This window comes from Cucurbita pepo, chromosome 12 (genome assembly GCF_057944985.1).
Source record: "Cucurbita pepo subsp. pepo isolate OVF chromosome 12, ASM5794498v1, whole genome shotgun sequence".
In the NCBI taxonomy this organism is placed as follows: Eukaryota; Viridiplantae; Streptophyta; class Magnoliopsida; order Cucurbitales; family Cucurbitaceae; genus Cucurbita; species Cucurbita pepo.
In genome coordinates, this window is record NC_141809.1 from 11,702,560 (window position 1) to 11,725,210 (window position 22,651).

Consider the following 22,651-nt stretch of genomic DNA (forward strand, 5'->3'; position numbering starts at 1 on the left):
GCTTTCCCTTCTTTTTCTCACTCTCCTCAGTGCCCATTGCTGGTTTAAATCATGACCAAAGCAGAGTTTTCTTGGTTCCGTCTTACGTTTGAACTGTAATGTTGTTGCCACTTGCTAGGTGTAACAGCTCAAGTCCACAGCTCGTAGATAATGTCTATTTTGGGCTTTTCCTCAAGGTTTTTAAAACGTGTCTGCTGTCTCTTTTGGGCTTTTCCTCAAGGTTTTTAAAACGTGTCTGGTAGGGAGAGGCTTCTAGGCCCTTATAAAGAATGATTCGTTCTCCTCCCTGACCGATGTGGGATCTCACAATCCACCCCCTTAGGGGCCAGTATCCTCGTTGGCACTCGTTCCCTTCTCCAATCGATGTGGGGCACTCAATCCATCCCCCTTCGGAGTCCAACGTCCTTACTGGCACACCATTTAGTGTCCCCCCCTTCAGAACTCAGCTTTCTCGCTGCACATCACCCAGTGTCTAGCTCTAATACCATTTGTGACAGCCTAAGCCCGCCGTTAGCATATATTTTTCGAGCTTCTCTTCACAGTTTTAAAACGCACCTATTAGGGAGAGATTCTCACACCCTTCTAAGGAATGTTTCGTCCCACTCTCCAACCGATTTAAGATCTTACAACATTCTAAGTTAGGTTCTAATTAAGACACTCAAAAAGGTCGCACTCTCTTCCATCATGTGCGAGTTTCGGGAGAAATGGTTACCTGTCGTACATCACAACTTGAAACTAAAATCAACCAATCCACTTATTGAAGTGTGATTAATGGAGCTTTTAATATTACGTACCCCTGGGTTGTCTTGCACAACTAAAGATTTGTGGGGCACCCCTTGTTCTTGTCTCCATTAACATTCACACAATTGAATCTCCTCCATAACTTATCTTCAGTCTTGGCCACCCAATTCATTTCTCTCCATGTGATAATTCAATGCAAAAGTTTAAGCTCACCGTTAGTGGATATTGTCCTTTTTCATTTTTTTCTTTTGGACTTCCTCTCAAAAAATGTTTCGTTCTCCTCTCCAACCGATGTGGGATCTGACAATTCACTCCCTTTCAAAGCTTAGCGTCCTCGTTGACACTCGTTTTCTTCTCCAATCGATGTAGGACTCCCCAACTTATCCCCATTCGGAGCCTAACGTCTTTGCTAGTACACCGCCTCATGTCCACTCCCTTCGGGGCTTAGCCTCCTCGCTGACATATAACTCGATGTCTGACTCTAATACCATTTGTTAACGACTCAAGCTCACTACTAACAGATATTGTCCTCTTTAAACTTTTTCTTTCGAGTTTTCCCTCAAGAATTTTAAAACGTGTCGTCAAGGAGAGGTTTCCACACCCTTGTAAAGAATGCTTCGTTCTCTTCTCCAACCGATATCGATATCAAATCTCACAATAATCTATGAATTCACTAGCATATTATTTATAATATATAAATTAAAATTTCAAGAAAAAGTGGAAGAAACGGGAAAGGGAAAAAAGGGTAAATGGAATAATAATATTTAAAAATTGTCTGAAAGAAATGAGAGATTCTTTCATGGGAGTTTCTGTTGAGAATGTGTGGGATAAAATTATTGAATTAAAAATCTAAAATGCAGACACGCATCTTGGTAGCCCTGCACTGTTTGTCTTTCTCCGCTTCACTTAAAACGACGCCGTACTTTATATATTCCTCCCTCCCACTATTTTACTTTACCTCTCCTCACCACAAAACACAAATCTTTTTTTTTATTTTTTTTTTATTTTATTTTAATTTATATCATAAATACTATAAACACCACACTCGTAAAATTATTTGTTTTGTTAACCATTATCTACTCACGTTTAAAAAATTAAAATGTAGTTATTAAAATTTTGAGTAATATATTCAAAATAGTAAACAAGCTTAAATGTTAAAGAAATTAATAAAAATTCTCCCGAAGTAGTTTGTCTTTAAAAAAAAATACTATTGAATTTTTAAAAATTTCAATATTAATATCCTACAATTATTTTTAAAAAATTTTAAATACATTTTTTTTACTATTATAATATATTTAAAAAATATCCATAAAATTTTAAAAGTAGCATCAACGTATATTTGTAAAAAAAAAAATTCAAACTTTTTTACAAATTCAAAATTTTTAATGTTATTTTTAAAAGTTTATGAGCATTTTTTAAAATGATATAAAAGTAAAATTCAACTTAAGTTTAAGTGTATTTTTGAGAATTTTAAAAAATATAAAAATAAAACTTTTAAAAATTCAACTATATTTTAAAAAATAAAATTTTCTAAAGTTAAAAGAATATTTTTGAAATAAAATATTAATTTTTATTTAAAATTAAATTTTTTTTTTTTTTTTGTATAAGTATATGTTTTTTAAGACTTTTTTTTTTTAATTTAACATTTTAAAACTTAAAAATAGTTTTGAAGTAAAGTGAGTAAGTTAAAATAACTCATTTTTATTAATTTAGCAAACACAAACACTAAAAACAAAATCACAGAATCACCATCAACCTGTAGCTATCAAACTCACTTCAAAAGGTAGTTCTTAAATTTTTTATTATAATATTCAGAATTAACCCAAAGAATATATAATTTAAAAAGTAAAAGAAAAGAGGTGAATTCAAAATTTTAAAATTTTACCTTTTCTGGGGGCACTCAAATTTTCAATTTTAACAAGTACAGGCCGCAGGGGTATGGTGTGGTATGGTATGGTATGGTATGGTGATGGAATATAATGGAGTCTCAAAACTAAATTCAAAGGAATAGAGTGGTAAAGTACTCCCATTTACCAATTAATTTTAACCCAACCCCAACCCCTCTTCAATCTTTACTGCTTTCTACGCGTTTTATTACCACATTTGTACCCCTCACGCACTCCCACTACACCCACTTCCTTTTTAAACTTTTCTTCTTTCACTGCCACTGTCAAAGCACCGGCAGCCCATTGCCACACCACCGCCTCCTCCTCCTCCTCCTCTCTCTCTCTCTCTCATGGCTGCTCTTCTTCGAGTGCTCTGTCTCTTCTCTCTCCTCCTCCCACTTTCTTCTTCTTCAATCGATAATTCCAAGAAGACCTTCATTGTGCAGGTTAACAGAGATGCCAGCAAGCCTTCCATTTTCCCAACACACAGGCACTGGTACGAGTCCTCTCTGGCCTCCATCTCTCCCAACAAGCCAACACCGTCACAACCAGATGCTTCTGGTAGCGATGGACCCATCATTCACACATATGAAACCCTCTTCCATGGCTTCTCTGCGAAGCTCTCACCTTTTGAAGTTCAGAACCTTCAAACCCTTCCCCATATCGCCTCCGTCATCCCTGAACAGGTTCGCCATCCTCATACAACTCGTTCCCCTGAATTTCTTGGCCTTACGACCTCCGATAGTGCAGGGTTGCTTAAAGAGTCCGACTTTGGATCTGACCTTGTAATCGGAGTTATCGATACTGGTATTTGGCCGGAGAGGCAGAGCTTCAATGACCGCGATCTGGGTCCAATTCCTTCCAAATGGAAAGGCCGGTGCTTGGAGTCTAAACACTTCCCAGCCACCTCTTGCAACCGTAAGCTTATTGGGGCTCGATTCTTCTGTAGTGGGTATGAGGCCACCAATGGAAAGATGAACGAGACCACCGAGAATCGCTCGCCGCGTGATTCCGATGGTCATGGTACTCACACGGCGTCCATTGCTGCAGGTCGTTATGTGTTTCCAGCTTCGACTTTAGGCTACGCTCGTGGTAAAGCGGCCGGAATGGCTCCTAAGGCCCGTCTTGCTGCCTATAAAGTCTGTTGGAACGCCGGCTGCTACGACTCTGACATTCTTGCAGCTTTTGATGCAGCCGTTTCCGACGGTGTGGATGTGGTATCACTCAGCGTCGGCGGTGTGGTTGTGCCGTACTATCTCGATGCCATCGCTATTGGGGCTTTTAGAGCGGTGGCAGCCGGTGTTTTTGTCTCGGCATCAGCCGGTAACGGTGGCCCAGGTGGGCTCACTGTGACTAATGTAGCACCATGGGTTACAACAGTAGGAGCTGGAACCATGGATAGAGATTTTCCTGCTGATGTTAAGCTGGGAAACGGGAGGGTTATACTAGGTACTAGTGTCTACGGCGGACCGGCTTTGGTTCCTGGTCGTATGCATCCTCTAATTTATGCAGGAACCGAAGGCGGTGATGGGTATTCTTCGTCTCTATGCTTAGAAGGCTCATTGAACCCAAATCTAGTGAAAGGGAAGATTGTAGTATGTGATAGGGGCATAAATTCAAGAGCTGCTAAAGGTGAGGTTGTGAAAAAGGCTGGAGGATTAGGAATGATTTTAGCAAATGGGGTCTTTGACGGTGAGGGTTTGGTAGCTGACTGCCATGTTCTACCCGCCACTGCCGTCGGTGCAGCCGGCGGCGACGAGATCCGCAAATATATTGCAGAAGCAGCGAAGTCTAAGTCACCGCCAACAGCTACAATTTTGTTCAAGGGAACTCGGCTTGGAGTCAGGCCAGCACCGGTTGTTGCTTCATTTTCAGCTCGAGGTCCTAATCCAGAGTCCCCTGAAATAGTGAAGCCTGATGTGATTGCGCCAGGATTGAACATTCTTGCCGCTTGGCCTGATAAAATTGGGCCCTCCGGAATTCCTACAGACAAGCGTACCACAGAGTTCAACATACTTTCCGGCACTTCCATGGCCTGTCCTCATGTCTCTGGCTTGGCTGCTCTGCTTAAAGCGGCACACCCAGGATGGAGTCCAGCCGCTATAAAATCAGCCCTAATGACCACAGCTTATACCTTGGACAACAGGGGTGAGACAATGTTAGACGAATCTTCAGGCAATACTTCTACGGTCTTAGACTTTGGAGCTGGTCATGTTCACCCACAAAAGGCAATGGACCCTGGCTTAATCTATGACCTGAACACCTATGATTATGTAGATTTCTTGTGTAACGCCAACTACACCACTAAGAACATCCAAGTTATTACGGGGAAGATTGCAGATTGCAGCGGCGCAAAAAGGGCTGGCCATACTGGGAATTTGAACTACCCTTTATTGTCTGTGGTGTTTCAACAATATGGTAAACAAAAGATGTCTACGCATTTCATTAGAACTGTGACCAACGTTGGGGACGCTAATTCTATCTACAAGGTAACAATCAAGCCACCAAGAGGAATTTCAGTGACTGTGGAGCCAGAAAAGCTGGCGTTTAGAAGGGTTGGGCAAAAATTGAGCTTCTTGGTTAGGGTCCAAGCAATGGCTTTAAGACTTTCCTCTGGAAGCTCTAGCATGAAGAGTGGTTCCATAGTTTGGACTGATGGAAAGCACGTAGTTACTAGTCCTTTGGTTGTCACCATGCAGCAACCCCTGCAGTAGAATCCCATAATTTTGTTCTTCCCAAGTACCTAGTTTTCTTCTCTGTATGTAAAATGGAAATGCTTTTCCTCCTCTTTTCTTCTAATATTTTTGCTCTTTTTTTAAGTTTTCCATATCAGAAAACTGGTGGGGTTTGGTTTGTAACACACGACGGGTTAAGGATGATGAATGTCTTTGGTTGTAAGACTATGGAGATGAATGCAAAAGTCTTTCTCCGGAATCATGTTGTGGGTTGAATTTCGCTTTCCATCAAAAAACTACTTTATAGAGCAATTATGCCTTGGCAATCCAATTTTTTAGTCAAAAGAACATAGGCACACGTATGCTGAAAGCATTAACAGCTTGAAACTACAATGGCGACAGTCATTTAGACAGAAACACAAGTGGGGCTCGTTGTAAAGGTAAATGGCCTATCCCACTAACTCCATTGTTTATTGACTCTTTGTAAGCTTGTAGTTGCAACTCCTTGCCTTTCGGCTTTCCCTTTCCACGTCCAGCAAACACAAGAATGTTCCTATTCTATGTATTGACACGCTAGTAATATAGAATTTGGGATATCATTTCTTTTTCACATGGATCCAGAATCTGTTTTTTATAATAATGAACACAATATGAGATTGACTATGGTGAAGTGTAGTGCACTCAAATTTTCATCAGTCAATCCGTGTTTCAAGCAAGTAGTAAGAGATAAACAAGAGATCACGAACTGTTTGATTAAATTTCCATCAGTAAGTTCAAATTGCGAGAGATGAGAAATACCTGGCGATGGTCCTCCATCGTCAATCATCAGTGTACAAGACTGAATCTCAGCAGTTTACGATCTGGAAGAACGAGTAAAATCATAAGCTACCGCCGTATACGGAATTGAATACCATCGAAGAAAATGGAAATTGAAGAACCAATAATTACGAGGATAGAATCACACTTGCCTTTCCAAAACTATTTGTTGGAATCAAAACAATGATCAATAATCGTTTCGCTTTAACGAAGTGAATTTTCACTGTGAATATAAATTATGAAAGCAAATTAACAAGAAAACAACCACCAATCCATAGCTTTTGCTTTATACTCGTGACCATTAGAAACGCGTTTTCATGATGATTTGTGTTCTCGATTCTTCATATTCTGAGAAACAAGAAGGAAACGTTACCTCGTCTGTACTCTGCAACCTGAAAACTCCAAACTGTTCTTCCAGTTTCAACCATTTTCTACCGAGTGAGATTTTCCCTCCATTTCTTCTCCCTCACGAACATCATCGGCAACATCGTTTTACGCAAGAGCAACCAATTTCACGGCTCGGTCTAAATTTGGGCCTACGTTGACCCGGCCCAATAAAAAAGACTACGAAAATGGGCTCTGCATCACATGTGGCCCAATCAATAAATTCAATTCTACTTCGGCCCGGCCCAATAGATATATTGTCTTTTTTTTCTTCTGGACTATTAACCTCCAAAGTTGTTCACGTGGGTTCGCCTCTCTATAAGATTTATCATTATTATTATTATTATTAAATTTATAGCTTTTAAAGTTCAATTGTTAATTTAATAAAAAATAATAATAATACATAGATCTCTGTATTTTTAAACCCGACGTTTTAGTCCTTAAAATTTGGGATAATTACGACTTTATCCCATAGACTTTCCCAACGACGTTGTCATCCATATAAGGGTGTCTTATCTTTATCTGAAAAATAAGTAGCACGTGACTTACGTATTTAAATAAATGCACAGTAAGTAACTACACTAGTAGGGTCGAAAAATGCAATCACGTATAATCACCTGATGCAGAAGCACCTCTCCTAATAAGATATGGTTCAGGGTGAACCACGTGAAGCTGATGAGCGTGCGACACCCGAGTAAACGAGGAGTACATAAATGAATCGATACGGTAGTAGAAGTGTTGGGCCGAAGCCCAACTCAAATTTACGTTGTGTCGTTTAACCAAATGGGCCACTAATGGATCAAGTGGGTTGATCATTTTCGGTAAAGTAAAAACAACAATGACGGACACATGAGCTGTGACGTGTTTTTTTCGACAAAGGAGGTTTGGAAAAGAGGTCTTCAATCATACATGACGTGACGTGATGTTATTGGATGGTGACGAAAAGGTCGACACTGTCACTGTCACTCTATCATCAAAGATTATGGTTTTCAAAAGCCAATCCGAAGGAGATGGACAAAGGGCGTGTATTAACTCCTGTGGTCCCCACCTCCACGTCGGATGATTCATCTTGCCGACCTGATTACACGTGCTTTCATCGTGGCCGTACATTCAGTCAACATCACCGAGGTGTAATTTTTCCCTAATTTTTAGCGTGGAGAGAAAATAATTGAAAGAGATATGACCGATGTCTTGTAAACGTTTTCCCTGAACTACCGTGACTCTTTTTTTATTTTTATTTTTTTTTAACAAATTATAAAAATTATTTTTAAAATAAATTGCTAGTAAATATTTTTAAAGCTATTACTTTTACGGTAAAAGGAATTACTCGGTGCTCAAACACCTATCACATCAAACTCGAGTATGGTAATGTCTTTTAAAAATGAGCTGTTAGAGGACAATGTCAAATGACATGAATGTGTCGATATTCCGTCACAATCCATGTGTTAGAGGTTGATCTATGCACCCACTAATTGGTAGAGTATCTGTAAATAACTCTACATAGACACAGAGAGTTCATGCCTCGCTAGAAGCTGGAAGGATGGATGTTTGGGATGTCCCAACAATATAGTTGGCTCGTGATGTTAACTCTTGGTAGACATATCCGAGCAAGATATGATAGCTGAAGATGTCTTAGGACTTGGGATGGCATTACGATACGTAACTATGTTGTTGGAAATCAAGATGCAGTGTTGGCCAAACCGAAAGACTTGACCTAGAAACGAAGTAAGTTGGCTAGAGTCGCAAACGATTGAACATACATGGACAGGCGATGTGTGTGGTCAAACAAGCTATGATTCATATATATATATATATATATATATATATATATATATTTAAGCATAACAATAAAATGGAATGTCAGGTGAACTACAAATTATTATTCTATTTTGTATGGTTTTATTTATTTCAAAGTAATTAAAAAAATATATATAATTTAAAAGTTAAAACCAACTTGACCCATAAAATAAAATATCCGAAAGTCAAATCATATGAGCAACAAAGGATAATTACAAGTTCATCCACATCTGATAAATTAAAAAATCCAAGTGGTATTAAATTATAATAATCGAATAAATCGAATAAATCGAATAAAGATATTCGGAGTAAATAATGAACATATATCTTTTCGAGGCTCTGAATCATGTGTTTAATGCTTCAGCTCATTATCTTATTAATTAAATATTTTATCTTATAACCATTTTATTTTTATTTTATTTTATTAATTAAATTTTTTTTTTTTTTTTTTCTAATGTGTAATCATATTTTCATTTTAAATACATTAAATTTTTAAATTTTTTAAATTTTAAATTCAATTTAAAAAAACTCTTAAATATATACAATAAAGTAAATAAACTCGAACAAAGATAAACACGAATCGGTGGGTCCCACGTACGAGGGGGCAAAATCGTCAAATTCTAAAAAATTGCTGATAATTTCGAATGAGACGTACACCCACTTGTGCCACTTGGCTTTCTTAACACCCGCACGCCCTGACGTGGCGCTAACTAACGCAAGTTGCCGCACTACAGACAAAACAAAAAAAAATAATAATAAAATAAAAAACAGCGTATTTCTTTGGGCCTGAAGCGATGTTGATCCAATCCACCATGTGACGATGTTGGGCCCACGTAGGCCCAGGTGGGCCCATTCGTATATTTATATTCGAAAAACTCCCATTTTGTCGTGTGTTTCAAGCTTAATATCTAACTAATATCAAAATAATTAGAGAGAAATAATAATTATTATTAATTAATTTATTGGATTAGTTGGGGGAAGTGGGCCCTACCTCCACGCATATATTTTTTGTCGTGACATGTGGAGTGGGTTAGAATATTGTAATAATAAAAAAATATTATTGGAATATTGTGAAAATAAGGTATATCTTCAAGTGCATGAACGTCCTCCCAAATTTACTTTGCCGACGTGGCCTAACAAAAATATTAAATATTAATAAATAAATAAATAAATAAATAAATAAATAAATAAAACTATGCCAAAAAGTTAGGACGGCGCGTCGTCAAATTTGGCGGCTAGTGAAGCCATATGAATTTTCCAGCCGGCAACATGGTACCTTTTTTTAATTATTTTTCAATATAAAATATATATTTTAAATTTTTTTGGACGGGTTAAAAATAAATAAAATTAATTATTTATATAATAATAATTTAAATGCTGTAAATAAATATGGGCGTTGTTTTTTTCTCCCTTTTTCGAGTTTCTTGGGATTTTAATTATAAAGAGATAAAAAATAGAATATTTGTGAATTACAAGTCAATAACGCGTCCTTTCTCGTTCTTCTGTGGTTTGGCATTCACCCAATCACCCACGCTAATTCAACGTAATTATTTAATTATTTAAAATTTAACTTAAATTAATAAAAATGGCTATTTATACTTTTTAAATAATCTAAAAAAATATCTTTAACCGTCATTACTTTATAAACATTAATTTTTTTATTAATACTTTTTAATTTAAAATACATAAATTTTTTAAAGATTAATTAATATCCTTTACCTTTATAAAAATAAAAATACTTTTTTTTTAATTAATATATGAACGAAAACGAGGGTTTTCTTTTAGTTTTTTAAAAATATTAATGAATTTTTTTAAAATTCAAGAGTAATTTTGAAATTCATTTATAAATTCAATAATATATTTTTATATAAATGTTAGTATATATATTTTTTAATTTTTAATTTTAAAGATATTTAAGATTTTTTTTTAATTCAAGAGTTATTTTTATTAAAAGCGTCTAAATTTTATAAATTAAATTAAATAATGCCTAGGAAAATAATATCCGTTTGATTTAATTTAATTTCTTTATGTAAAAATAAATATTTTATTTTTTTAATTTTTGTTTAGTAGGATATTTTCCGAGAGAATAATATTTTTCTTAGATGCATTCCATTTTTTTACTAATGGTGAAAAATCAACTGTTTGACCAAGATTTTTGTTAATAATAATAATAATTTTATGTGGGTACGTTAATTTGAAGAACAATTTCACGTTATAAAATAAAACAATATTTCTTTTAAAATATGGAATATTAAAAAAATGCATGCACGTAGACATTTTCATAACACTAATTTATTAAATAATATAAAATCTTCTATTCATATCCAACAAATCTACCATCAACGATTTTATATCTTATTTTTTACGATATTTAAAATTAATAATAAATTTGGGTGGATTGAATCCACCCCACTTCGGAATTCAGTGTCCTGGCTGGCACTCATACCCCTCTCCGAACCAATGTGGGATCCTCATTTCATCCCCTTCGAGGCCCAACGTTCTGGTTGACACACTACCTAGTGTCTACCGAGGATCTCACACTAAATAAGTTCGTAACCTAACCCAAACTGTATGAGTTGGCTACAGTTGATTGAAATTTTAGTGTCGTGTTCACACGCGTGCATATATACCCTTCAAATAAAAATAGGGAAATTTTTAAATAGTCATTGTTTTGGTGCAGTCAAGTCTGGTAAACTATTTTTTTTTTTTTTTTCTTTATCATGAACCTAAAACATGACTATAAGGGCATAAAATTAGGCAGACAAGCCCTACGCCTTTGAATCCCACAACCCATGAAGAATGTCACATGGAAAATGCTTCAGAGAAAGAGGAAGGGATGTGCTAGAGAATATACCCATAACTCCGTGTCTACCGAACTTTCCGATGATACTCGAATTGGTTATGAGAGATGGATTAGAAAATAAAATTTATAATTTACTGTCTCGAAATTTGGTCAATTTGAGCATATCTCAATTAGTTAAGACATGTAACTTTGATCAACAGGGTCACATGTTGATGAATTAAAAAACAGAAGTGTACACGAATTTAGTTGAAAAAATATTTTGGACCGATCTGAAATTTTTAGTTTAATTGAATTGGTGACTCGAGCAACCTGAATAAAGGTTTCATGGTTAGATTAAATTAGGTTGTCTGGTTATTTTTTTTAATTATTTTAAAAAGTCATATTTATTTAACGATATTATTCAAATTTTTAAAAGTGAATAAGTATTTTTTTAAACAAAATATAAAATTTAGCGATATTTTTATTAATTTATTATATACGAACGAATGGATATTAAATTTATAATACATGAAATGTATTTTTCCTTAGAATAAGGTACAATAATGTAACGCTGTCTCGTTCTATTATTTCTGAAAAGAGAAAAGAAAAATAAATAAAAAATAAAAAAGTTAAAATAAATCATATTTTTGTCGTGGCGTCGACGGTGGAAGGGAACAAACTGTGGAGTTGACGGCATAAAGAAAGGGGGGTAAAATGGGTATTTTACATGAGTGGGCCCCACTTGCAATGTGCCTACTTCTTCTCACTTTCTTTCAGGAAGAACTCACCCACCTAACGTTTTTGATTAAAACCCTAAAGAAAGAATCCCTTCCGCTTAAAATTAATTCACTTCTCAACAACTAAATTTTTCATTTCAATTCCAAAGTTCTTTCAGTTTCTCTTTCAAGAATCGATAATCTCCCAACTTCTCTGTCAAAATCCTTTCAGTTAACTGTCTTCTTCTTGAAGAATGTGTGGAGGTGCTTTAATCTCCGGTTTTATTCCGACGACTCACTCCCGGCGAGTCACCGGCGAACATCTTTGGCCTAACCTGAAGAAACCTGGCTTTGGAAATCAATTGTCCAAGCCGGTTAAGTCTGATATCATTGACATTGATGATGATTTCGAGACGGATTTCCAGCATTTCAAGGACGATTCCGATTTGGAATTTGATGTGGAAGAGCTCGTTGATGTCAAATCATTTGCCTTCTCTGCTGGTGGAAGCCCTGCCGTTCCTTCTGCTCGTGGTAACTTTCTTTTCCTAAGCTAAGCTTCCTTTGATTGCTGTTCTGATGTTGATTTTACGCCTTACTGCTTCTTGTTCGGTAGTCTATCTAATTTCTGTTCGGTGACTTTTAATGCATGGCCTCCGCTTGTTCTCGTTCTGTTTTCGACATTCAGCTGGTTTGTGGTAGATCCGTTACTGCCTTCTTGATTTTGATAGATGTTTAGGGGAGCATGTTCTTTCATGTGGAAATTCACTTTCTGATCATTAGGTTTCGAGCTGCAGAAACGAATTCTTTTGAGGAATCAACTGAGAACCTTTTTACTGATTTAAAAAGAAAAAAAAAAAAAAAAAAAGGACGGGAGTGATAGATCTGGCCAATAGCCATGGATTTACATTTTTTATTTGAATATAAATCAAGCTTCTATGGCTCAAATTTTTAGATTTTTCTTAGTAGTTCCATAAATATTGACGAGATTACCACATGATCGAATTTGTTATATGATGTTTACTGCTTTACATTTTTTTTTTTTTTTTTTTTTTTTATTGTTCTCAATTTTTTTGGATCGGCTAACGTAATTGCCAGATAAGTTGTGGCTTAGTGGTATTCATCTTATTGGTTGAACATTCATAAAATGCTTTGAACCTAATTTTTGTTCTTATTATTTTCTTTCTGTTCTTTTTTTGTTTGTTTGTTTTGGTGGTCCTTCCAATTATTCATCTTATCGTAGCCAATGGATATTTGAAAAAAAGTGGATGATCCGTTAACTTTTCCTAACATTTTCCACGTTCCTGTCGTTTGTAGTTTCTGGATCCCTTAAATCCTTTTATTTCTGGACAGGGATGGATTCAATTTTGTTGCTATGTTTTTCCCTCCTCCCGATCTGTCTATTCTTTCTTCTTCATTGATTTTAAAAAGGTTTATACACTTTGCAGCTTCAAAATCTGTAGAATTCTCTGGACAAGCTGAAAAATCTGCAAAAAGAAAGCGAAAGAATCAGTACAGGGGAATCCGACAGCGACCATGGGGTAAATGGGCAGCAGAAATTCGTGATCCACGGAAAGGAGTCCGTGTGTGGCTTGGCACTTTTAATACTGCTGAAGAAGCTGCTCGAGCATACGATGCTGAAGCACGACGAATTCGTGGAAAGAAAGCTAAGGTCAATTTTCCCAATGAAGCTCCACGAACTAGCGGAAAGCGTTCATCCAAGACAAACCTTCAGGAACCAGTAGTTAAAACTAGTTTGGCAAAGACCCAATCAGATCAAATCCAGAACAATGGTTTCGTGAACAACTCTGATGAAGATTACTATAGCACCGTGGGTTTCCTGGACGAAAAACCGCTTACAAATCAACTTGTCAACATGAATTCATTCCCTGCTAACACAGATGTTGCAATAAAAACCAGTCCACCTTCTTCTGATGTTGCACCTATGTACTTCAATTCAGATCAAGGGAGCAATTCCTTTGAGTACTCTGACTTTGGATGGGGAGAGCAGGGTGCAAAGACTCCTGAAATCTCGTCCTTTCTTGCAGCTGCCATGGAGAATGAAGATTCTTACTTTGTGGAGGATGCATCTCCAAGCAAGAAAGTTAAGTATAGCCCAGAGACTATGGAGGTTTCTCAAGGCTCTGGAAAGACTTTATCTGAGGAGTTATCTTCTTTCGAGTCTGAGATGAAATACTTCCAGATGCCATATCTTGATGGCAGCTGGGATGCATCAATGGATGCCTTCCTTGCAGGCGAGACAGGAAACCAGGATGGCGTAAACTCAGTCGACCTTTGGTCCTTCGATGATTTTTCGGGAATGGTCGGCAGTGCCTTCTAAGCAAATCTTGTCCAGATTGCTAGGTTATGTAAATAAAAGCTACATATTAGTGAGTTTTTGACATCTTTATCAACTCCTCCCTAAATTTTCCAGCTTTTTCAAAAAAAAAAAAAAAAAAAGTGTATACTCCTTCCTTCAGGATGATGATCTCCTTTGTTTGTTTTGCTTGTAAAAGCTTGAATTTCTTACATAAACTTATTGCAGGAACATTTGTCCTCTGTTATGGCAATGGACGTGAGAGAGATCTGCCTGCATAAGCAACGGCTTAACAACAAACATGGCTATTGGTTTGTATGTTGTGAGGACATGTAGTACTACTTGCTTGGTAGGCTACATTTCATGTGTCGAGACCATAATATGGGAATCTCAAAACTAATATATGCTTGTACTGATGATGATAAACTACATGTAGTTGGCTTGCTGTGGATGTTGAAAACTTGATGAATCTCAATTCTGCCTTTTGTGTTTGTGTGAATGAGAATGGATGGTTATGCTATTCTTTTCTTTTCAGATTTCTTCCATACTACTTTATAGTTCATAAACCGAAACCGAGAGGTTCGATTATTGTTTTATACTTGGCAAATATGCAATGAAAATGTTTGTTCGTGTGCGAATGAAGATGTTTACAGTTTTGAGCTAGAATGGTTTTGAGCTAGAATGTTTGTCATTGTTCATAAACCGAAACCGAGAGGTTCGGTTATTGTCTTGTACGAAGTAAACTTCTCTGATCCCGTACCTATATCTTATCCTGTTTATGTGAAGTTTTGAGCTAGAATTTTTTGTAGATCATGTTCATTGTTTCATCTGTTTCTATGTGTTTCTTCTGAAATTGCAGCTTTGAAAGATGATGGGATTGTGAAGATGTTTAGGGTTTGTAATGGAGGAGGAGAAATGCGTGGGATCAGTTTGGCTCTGGTTAGGTCAAAGTCATGGATGGGCGGGCCATTTGTTGAGCATGGCATCCTCGTTTTGTGGTTTGGCCCTATTCTCCCACTCACATGTTATTGCAAGTGCAGAGCAAGTTCCTATTTTAAGCTGTTTCTTGCATGTGATTTCATTCGACCTTTTTTCTCAAAAGACTTCAACTTTTCAAAATTAAGGAATAAAATACTGATGGTTTTTATCATGATTTTAGATTCAAATAGTTAATTTTTTTTAACATATTATCTAAATATATAATATAATTAATAAAGAAAATCATTAAAGTTAGATTTACAAATAAATTCATTTGGTGGAATGACATCTAGGGTGTTTATAATATCTAATAACTCGACCAATTTGGACTACATAACCCAAATTATAAATGTTGAGTTGGGTTGAATATTTGCAAAATCGAAGATCAGTTTAGTATTTTATTTATTTATTTATTATTATTTAGAATTACAATACAACATAACAGACTTTTAAAGATGTTGAGGATTATTGGGTGTGAGTCCCACATTGGTTGTGTGAGTCCACGTTGTCATGGGTTTATGAGTGAGAAATACTATCTCTATTGGTACGATGCCTTTTGAGGAAGCTCAAAGCAAAGCCATGAGAGCTTATACTTAAAGTGGACAATATCATACCATTGTGGAGAGTCGTGATTCCTAACATGATATCAAAGTCATGCACTAAATTTAACCATGTCAATAAAATTCTCAAATATCGAACAAAGAATTGTGAGCCTCTCGAAGGTGTACTCAAAAGTGACTAAAGTGTCGAAGAAATTGTGTACTTTGTTTGAGGGAGAGCTCTATAAGCCTCAGGGGAGGTTTATAATGTACTTTGTTCGGAGGAGGATGATTGAGGATTATTGGGTGAGTTACACCTTGGTTAATTTAGTGGAAGATCAAACATACTCAAATTGGACAATATGATACTATTGTAGAGAGTCTGATTCCTAACATTTAAAAGAATTAAAAATATTTAACGTTTTGATATTTAGTTATTAATATAACAGATAAATTAACCCAAAAATTGTCTCTCTTTATTCTATGTTAACTTCAATATTTTCATAATTATATCTTTTGAAATATCAATCTTCCAATTACGGCATTATAGGCAATTATTCCATGTACCATCAGAAAAATAAAATCTAATTATCTCATTCATTCTGGTGATTAAGTTAAGAACACTTGTAATTTACTTGATTATTATTTAAATGAAAAACAGATTCCTAATTTTGTTATCAAGAATACTACGAAAATTCGTTACTTTTACATCAAGTTGCAAGCCTTCGAAGAACAATAGAGAGTTTAAGAATCTTAAGCAAGAAATCAAATTCCAAATTCCGCCATTAGAAGTTGCTATTATTCTTGATTTAATCCGTGTTCTTCGTGTCTCCAAAATGGCCGTCAATGGATGTTCTCGCATCTGGAACTCGATTTTCCAATCGCTTTTGCTGCCACCAGATCTGTACGCTTTATACTCTGAAACGATTCTGCCTTTTCCTCCTCTTCATCGCTCTCTTCTCGATCATCGCGATCGCCATCGCCGCATTGCCTGTAATCTTCCTATTAAAGCCTCGACAGCCGATCTTTTCTCTCGAATCACTGCGATTGGATTGGTACAACATTAGCCTCAACTCTGGCTCTCCATTTATTTCTTCGGTTTTCACCTTGACTCTCAACTCTCGAAACCCTAACAAAATCGGCATTAAGTATAGTCCGTCGAGACTTCTCCTGATCCACGATGGAAACGCCATGATCGGAACCATACGAGTCCCCGAAGTGTTCCAGCCCGCTCGTAGTGACGATCGGAGCGTTCGAACTCGCCTTCTGCTGCATCGATTCAATGTCGATTTGTTCGATGCGACGCCAGAGTTTGTTGAGATGAAAATCATTGGCGATGTTGGTGTAGAGCTGTTTGTGCTTCATATGGCTGTGATCAAGATGAAGGTAAGGTTTATTTGTTATTTTCATTCAACTCTGAAGCTTCCATGGAAGAATTTGCTGTGTTGATTTTGAAGAATTCGTCTGTAAATTCTCCTTTTGCGGATTGAATTGTTAGAGGATTTTGCTGTAGGTTGCTCTGAACTGCAATGTGGATGTTCATTACAGAGGGCTTACTTTCAGAGAACAATTACTCGGCAATGGAGCAATCGTTGCAAAAGCTTTGGTACGCTCATCTTCCCCTCCCCCTAAATATATATTTTAAGCTTATGTTTGTTGTACCACGAAAGCAAAGTCACGAGGTCTTATGTCCAAAGTGGACAATATCATACTATTGTACAGAGTCGTGTTCGTCTAACATGGTATGAGTCATACCCTAAACTTAGTCGTGCCAATAGATTGGTAAATCCTCAAATGTCGAACAAAGGACTCGAAAAGAAAATGAGGAGTCGAGCCTCGATTAAGGGGAGGTGTACTTTGTTCGAAGGGAGGTGTTGGATAATAAAAGTCCCACATCTCCTAATTTCCAGAGGTGTTGGATAATAAAAGTCCCACATCTCCTAATTTAGGAAATGATCATGGGTTTATAATAAAAGAATACTCACTAATTGGTGTGAGGCGTGTTGGGTAAGCTCAAAACAAAGTTATGAGAGCTTATGTTCAAAGTGGACAATATCATACCATTGTGGAGAGTCGTGTTCATCTAACATTGTTCTAATTAAGAATATTTAAGATTTGTAACGGAAGTTAGTAACAAATTCTGACCTATAAATATTTGTTATTTGAATGTTTTAGTTATCAACGTAATATGTACGGTAGATAAGTAGAATTTTTAAATAATTAAAAAAAGCACCCCGACAAATCCAACCTAACTGTTCGTGTTTTTTTGGGTTATCAACCCAAAATTTGTGAGTTAGTGGATTTTTATTTTGTTGAACTCTAAAAAGCAATTATTTGTAAATAAATTATGATTATGAAGGAAATTAATTTACTTAAAGCAATTATTTGTAAATAAATTATGATTATGAAGGAAATTAATTTACTTAGTCTCTTGATTTTCAGGATTCATTTCCTTCCAACACCAACGCAACGGCCACAAACTGTGGCGTCGCTTTTTACTTATGAAGATGCTTAACTCACTAATTAAGTAATTAATGGTTAAGTGTTTTGTTTAATCTCTTTTTGGATTTGTTTGTTTTATTTACTAATTTCCTTCCTCACCCAATTATTTGGATTTTTCTTTTTCTAATGTATAATTCATTTTTTTAATCACAATATAGATAATATTATTAGTAAATTCTTTCATTAACTATTATATCATTTCGATTTTCATCAAAAATTATCTAATTGGTAGGTCACTTTATCATCTTACTGATGTCGTTAACGACACGAATAAAACTAGGGGTGTACACCCAACTCGCTAACCCGAGAACCCAACTCGAATTATAAGGGTTGGGTTGGGTTTAAAAAGACTTCGGGTTTGGGTTGGGTTCATTTTTTGGAATCCAATCTGATTCAGGTTGTGTTTGGGTTTAAAATTCAAACTAATGGGACAACCCGACCCAACCCGAAATTCTTAAAAAAAGGCACGAGCCCACACAGCCCACCCAAGAGTCGTGTTAACCCTGTCACGTGGAAGCACATGCACTCTTCATGTGCAGACTTTCTCTCTCCTCTTCCACCATACGAGATTGAGTTAATAAGTTGAATGATGATTCATCTATCTCGTTGTCTCTCTACTCTTCATCTTCATTGTTCTCATCTCATAGTGTTTGTCTTCTCCATTGACGTCGTTCTCATCTTCATAGCGGATGTCGATGTCACTCGCCAGTCACCTCTTTATTTCTCGACTAGACTCTCGTCTCAACTTCCATTTCTCCACTCGACTTCGTCTCTGTGTTTCTCATCGGATGTCGTCGCCAACTATCTCTCCGCTTGGTTTTCTGTTTCATTTTTGTCGAACTTAAATCAATAATTTTATTAGATAGGATTAAATTGCTTTTATAGCACAACCTTAAATTTTAAATTTGTTAGGTTGGCGACTTGAATAGAGTTCACAACTCAACTCAACGTTGGGTCATAGCCACAACTATATAATATAGTTGACAAAGCTTGGAAGTAAGCTACTGGCCCCTATCGACAAGAACTAGGCGTGGCTTGGTTAGTTTCAACTCACTGTCAAAAACTCCTTCGGACGGAGAAGCTAGAAGCCTTCTCGGTCTATGAACGGCTCGAGTTCTAAACCAACAATTCCTACCTTCATTGTTTGACTTCTTATCTTTCACGCATATTTGAAGTGAATTGGGTCGGATTGGATTGTCGAATTACACTAATAAATAAATTCTCATAAAACTTAAATATCAAACATTTTCATCCAACAAGAGCTACAGTTAAACATCGTTTCAATTAATCTTCTTCACCACACATCTTTTTTTATATCTCAAAATTGTACCGAGATGATTAAGTCAGGGGAAATGACTTTAATACCCCTATTATAGATAACGACTCTCTACATTTTTTTACAATAATATGATATTGTCTATCCTAGGTGTGAGCTCTTATATCTTTGATTTTAAAATTAATAAAAAGAAAATTTTGCACGTTAAATAGAGACATTGTGATATTATCTTACTTACCCAACCTGACACAAGTCAAACATAAGTTCTATTCTTTCTTCTCACACGCATCAAAGCGGCTTCGCTCCTCTCCATCGTCAACTCGGTCGATAATCTTTTCTTTCCTCTCTACAATGGTATGATATTGTCCACTTTGAGCTCTCTCATGACTTTGCTTTCGGTCTCTCAAAAGGCTTCGTAGCAATAGAGATAATATTCCTTGGACCCATAATCATTCAGAATAGGGGCATGACATGACTCTGTTACCTGTTAGAACACGACTGGAATATGTTAAATTTGGTAAGTGTTAAAATTTTCGAAAATAACATATTTCTAAGAACACTTGATTCTATAAGAACACGAGAAGAATCCGTCTCCATCGATCAGTTTCCGAATCCGAAGATGAACACATCAAACTTCCCTTTCTTCTTCTCGATCTTCTTCACAGTTTTCTTCATCGCACGAAGCTCTCGAATCGCCGATGTTTATTCGTCGCCAAAACACGTCGCCTTGTTCGTATTCGGCGATTCCTTTTTCGATTCTGGAAACAACAATTTCCTCAACACTACCAAGGGGTACCGCGCCAATTTCATGCCCTACGGCGAGACTTTCTTCAAATATCCGACCGGAAGATTCTCCAATGGCCGTCTCGTGCCAGATTTCATCGGTGAGTACTCGAAACAGAGATTGAACTAAAAATCGTACTCGCTTCAGTTTCGTATCTCTTTAATCTTGAAAGAAATTTTACCTTACAGCGAAGTATGCGAATCTGCCATTGATTCCGTCGTATTTAGATCCTCGCACCAAACGTTACAACTACGGCGTGAATTTTGCATCCGGTGGAGGCGGCGTTTTAGTCGAAACTCACCGAGGATTCGTACGAATCAGTCGATGAAATGCATTGATTTGTTGTTTTGCGATCTTCGTTTTCTCTGATGAATGTTGAATGTATTGATTTAATTTTACAGGTCATACACCTTGGAACTCAACTCAGGTACTTCAAGAAGGTGGAAAGATCGATTAGGAAGAAGCTCGGAAGATGCAGAGCCCGTAGATTGCTTTCGAACTCTGTTCATCTGTTTGGTATCGGAGGAAACGATTACATCGTTCCTTTTGAAGGCTCCCCTGTTCTTAAGAAGTACACCAAAACAGAGTACGTGAATATGGTGCTCGAAGTAAATTTTACAAAATAATATATATTAATTTACTCCCATTTTTTTTTATATAAATAGAGATAGTGTAAATGCTCGAGCCCATAGATGTTTAGTTCTCCTCCCTAACCGATCGATGTGGGACTCCCCAATCCATCGTCTTGAGGATCAGCGTCCTCGCTGGCACTCGTTTCTTTCTCTAATCTATGTGCGACCCCAATCCACTCCCCTTCGGGGCCCTGCATTCCTGGCACATTGCCTCTTCTCCACCCCTTTCGGGGCTTAGCCTCCTCGTGAGCACTCGCTACCTTCTCTAATCGATGTGAGACCCTCAATTGCGGACACTCGTTCTCTTCTCTAATCAATGTGAGACCCCCAATCTCTGGTACTCGCTCCCTTCTTTAATCGATGTAGGACCCCAATCCACTACCCTTCGAGGCTCAGCATCCTTGCTTGTCCACCATCTTCGGGGCTTAGCCTCCTCCCTGGCACTCCTACCTTCTCTAATCGATGTAGGACCCCCAATCACTGGCACTCGTTCCCTTCTCTAATCGATGTGGGACCCCAATCTACTCCTCTACGGACCAGCGTCCTTACTAGTACACCGCCTCTTGTCTACCCCCTTTGGGACTTAGCCTCCTCAATGACACTCGTTCTCTTCTCTAATCAACGTGGGACTCTCAATCCACTCCCTTTCGGAACCAGCGTTCTTGCTGGCACATCGGCTCTTGTCCACCATTTTCAGGGCTTAGCCTCCTCGCTTGCACATCGTCCATGTCTGGCTCTAATACCATTTGTAACAGTCAAATCCCACCGTTAGCACATATTGTCCTTTCTAATCTTTCCCTTTCGAACTTCCCATCAAAATTTTTAAAACATGTCTAACAGAGAGAGGTTTCCACACATTATAAACAATGTTTAGTTCTCCTCTCCAACCAACGTGTAATCTCACAATAGTATCTCTTATTTGCATACCAATGATTCTTCTCTCAATCAAAACGAGCACAATTCGAGTGTATATATATATATTTATTTAGTTTGAAGCTGGATTAAACCCAAACTATTTGATGTGGTAGGAAATATACAAGAAAGGAGGAAGAAAATTTGTGGTTGCAGCGGTGGCTCCAATAGGTTGTATGCCAAACACGAGAGTGAAGACAGGGAGGCAGTATGGAAGGTGTTGGGATGAGCCATCGGCGCTTGCAAGGCTGCACAATGAGCTTCTTCCATTGTCTTGGGAATTGGTATTCTTGTCCATTAAACACCACATTCGGTAAGTTAGGATTGAAAAGAAGTAGGTAACGTGTAATGACCCAAACCCACTGCTAACAGATATTGTCCTCTTCCTTTTAGGCTTCCTTAAACGTTTTTAAAACAGATCTACGAGGGAGAAGTTTCTGTTGAGGATTGTTGGGAAGGAGTCTCCTAAACACCTTATTCGATAAGTTAGGATTGAAAAGAAGTAGGTAATGTTTAACAATCCAAGCCCACTGTAAACAGATATTGTCCTCTTCTCTTCTCTTTCAAGCTTCCCCTAGAGGTTTTTAAAACACGTATACTAGGGAGAAGTTTCTGTTGAGGATGGTTGAGAGGGAGTCTCACGTCAGCTAATTTAGAGAATGGTCATGGTTTATGAGCAAGGAATACATCTTCATTGGTACAAGGCCTTTTGGGTAAGCCCAAAAAGCAAAACCACGAGTGCTTATGCTTAAAGTGGACAATATCATATCATTGTAGAGATCCGTGATTCCTAACCGTTTCCACACCCTTATAAAAGGTATTTCGTTATCTTCCTTACTCACCATTTTAGCATATCGTCTGTTCGTTGTTGAACAAAATTTGATTGAAATTGAGAGTGTTGTGAGCATATCGTCTGT

General features: G+C 37.0%; 4 protein-coding genes across 4 annotated transcripts; all 4 read left to right on the forward strand.

Annotated features, from left to right (window-relative positions):
• The first annotated feature begins 2,904 nt into the window (after positions 1-2,904).
• Positions 2,905-5,561, forward strand: LOC111806919 (subtilisin-like protease SBT1.5). The gene has a single exon (XM_023692444.2). It carries the CDS (start codon positions 2,978-2,980, stop codon positions 5,339-5,341), a length of 2,364 nt encoding a protein of 787 aa, XP_023548212.1. The 5' UTR covers positions 2,905-2,977; the 3' UTR covers positions 5,342-5,561.
• Positions 5,562-11,859: 6,298 nt separating this feature from the next.
• Positions 11,860-14,631, forward strand: LOC111806921 (ethylene-responsive transcription factor RAP2-12). The gene is made up of 3 exons (XM_023692449.2): positions 11,860-12,328; positions 13,243-14,184; positions 14,340-14,631. Exons 1-2 carry the CDS (start codon positions 12,052-12,054, stop codon positions 14,133-14,135), a joined length of 1,170 nt encoding a protein of 389 aa, XP_023548217.2. The 5' UTR covers positions 11,860-12,051; the 3' UTR covers positions 14,136-14,184; positions 14,340-14,631.
• A 1,445-nt stretch (positions 14,632-16,076) lies between these two features.
• On the forward strand, positions 16,077-18,305 carry LOC111806923 (uncharacterized). Its single transcript, XM_023692450.2, has 3 exons — positions 16,077-17,014; positions 17,142-17,234; positions 18,071-18,305. The coding sequence occupies exons 1-3, from the start codon at positions 16,475-16,477 to the stop codon at positions 18,131-18,133; spliced, it is 696 nt and encodes a 231-aa protein (XP_023548218.2). The 5' UTR covers positions 16,077-16,474; the 3' UTR covers positions 18,134-18,305.
• Positions 18,306-19,999: 1,694 nt separating this feature from the next.
• LOC111806924 (GDSL lipase) lies at positions 20,000-22,273 on the forward strand. Its single transcript, XM_087129009.1, has 4 exons — positions 20,000-20,290; positions 20,379-20,500; positions 20,592-20,798; positions 21,851-22,273. Exons 1-4 carry the CDS (start codon positions 20,026-20,028, stop codon positions 22,049-22,051), a joined length of 795 nt encoding a protein of 264 aa, XP_086985135.1. The 5' UTR covers positions 20,000-20,025; the 3' UTR covers positions 22,052-22,273.
• Positions 22,274-22,651: the final 378 nt, after the last annotated feature.

Bases quoted from the DNA above. Each gene is read 5' to 3' on its own strand.
- LOC111806924 (XM_087129009.1), top strand. From the start codon at position 20,026: ATGAACACATCAAACTTCCCTTTCTTCTTCTCGATCTTCTTCACAGTT. The intron at 20,291-20,378 runs GTGAGTACTCGA...TTTACCTTACAG, and splicing joins TCTCGTGCCAGATTTCATCG to CGAAGTATGCGAATCTGCCA. The intron at 20,501-20,591 runs GTACGAATCAGT...TTAATTTTACAG, and splicing joins TCGAAACTCACCGAGGATTC to GTCATACACCTTGGAACTCA.
- LOC111806919 (XM_023692444.2), top strand. From the start codon at position 2,978: ATGGCTGCTCTTCTTCGAGTGCTCTGTCTCTTCTCTCTCCTCCTCCCA.
- LOC111806921 (XM_023692449.2), top strand. From the start codon at position 12,052: ATGTGTGGAGGTGCTTTAATCTCCGGTTTTATTCCGACGACTCACTCC. The intron at 12,329-13,242 runs GTAACTTTCTTT...TACACTTTGCAG, and splicing joins TGCCGTTCCTTCTGCTCGTG to CTTCAAAATCTGTAGAATTC.
- LOC111806923 (XM_023692450.2), top strand. From the start codon at position 16,475: ATGGATGTTCTCGCATCTGGAACTCGATTTTCCAATCGCTTTTGCTGC. The intron at 17,015-17,141 runs GTAAGGTTTATT...ATTTTGCTGTAG, and splicing joins TGGCTGTGATCAAGATGAAG to GTTGCTCTGAACTGCAATGT. The intron at 17,235-18,070 runs GTACGCTCATCT...CTTGATTTTCAG, and splicing joins CAATCGTTGCAAAAGCTTTG to GATTCATTTCCTTCCAACAC.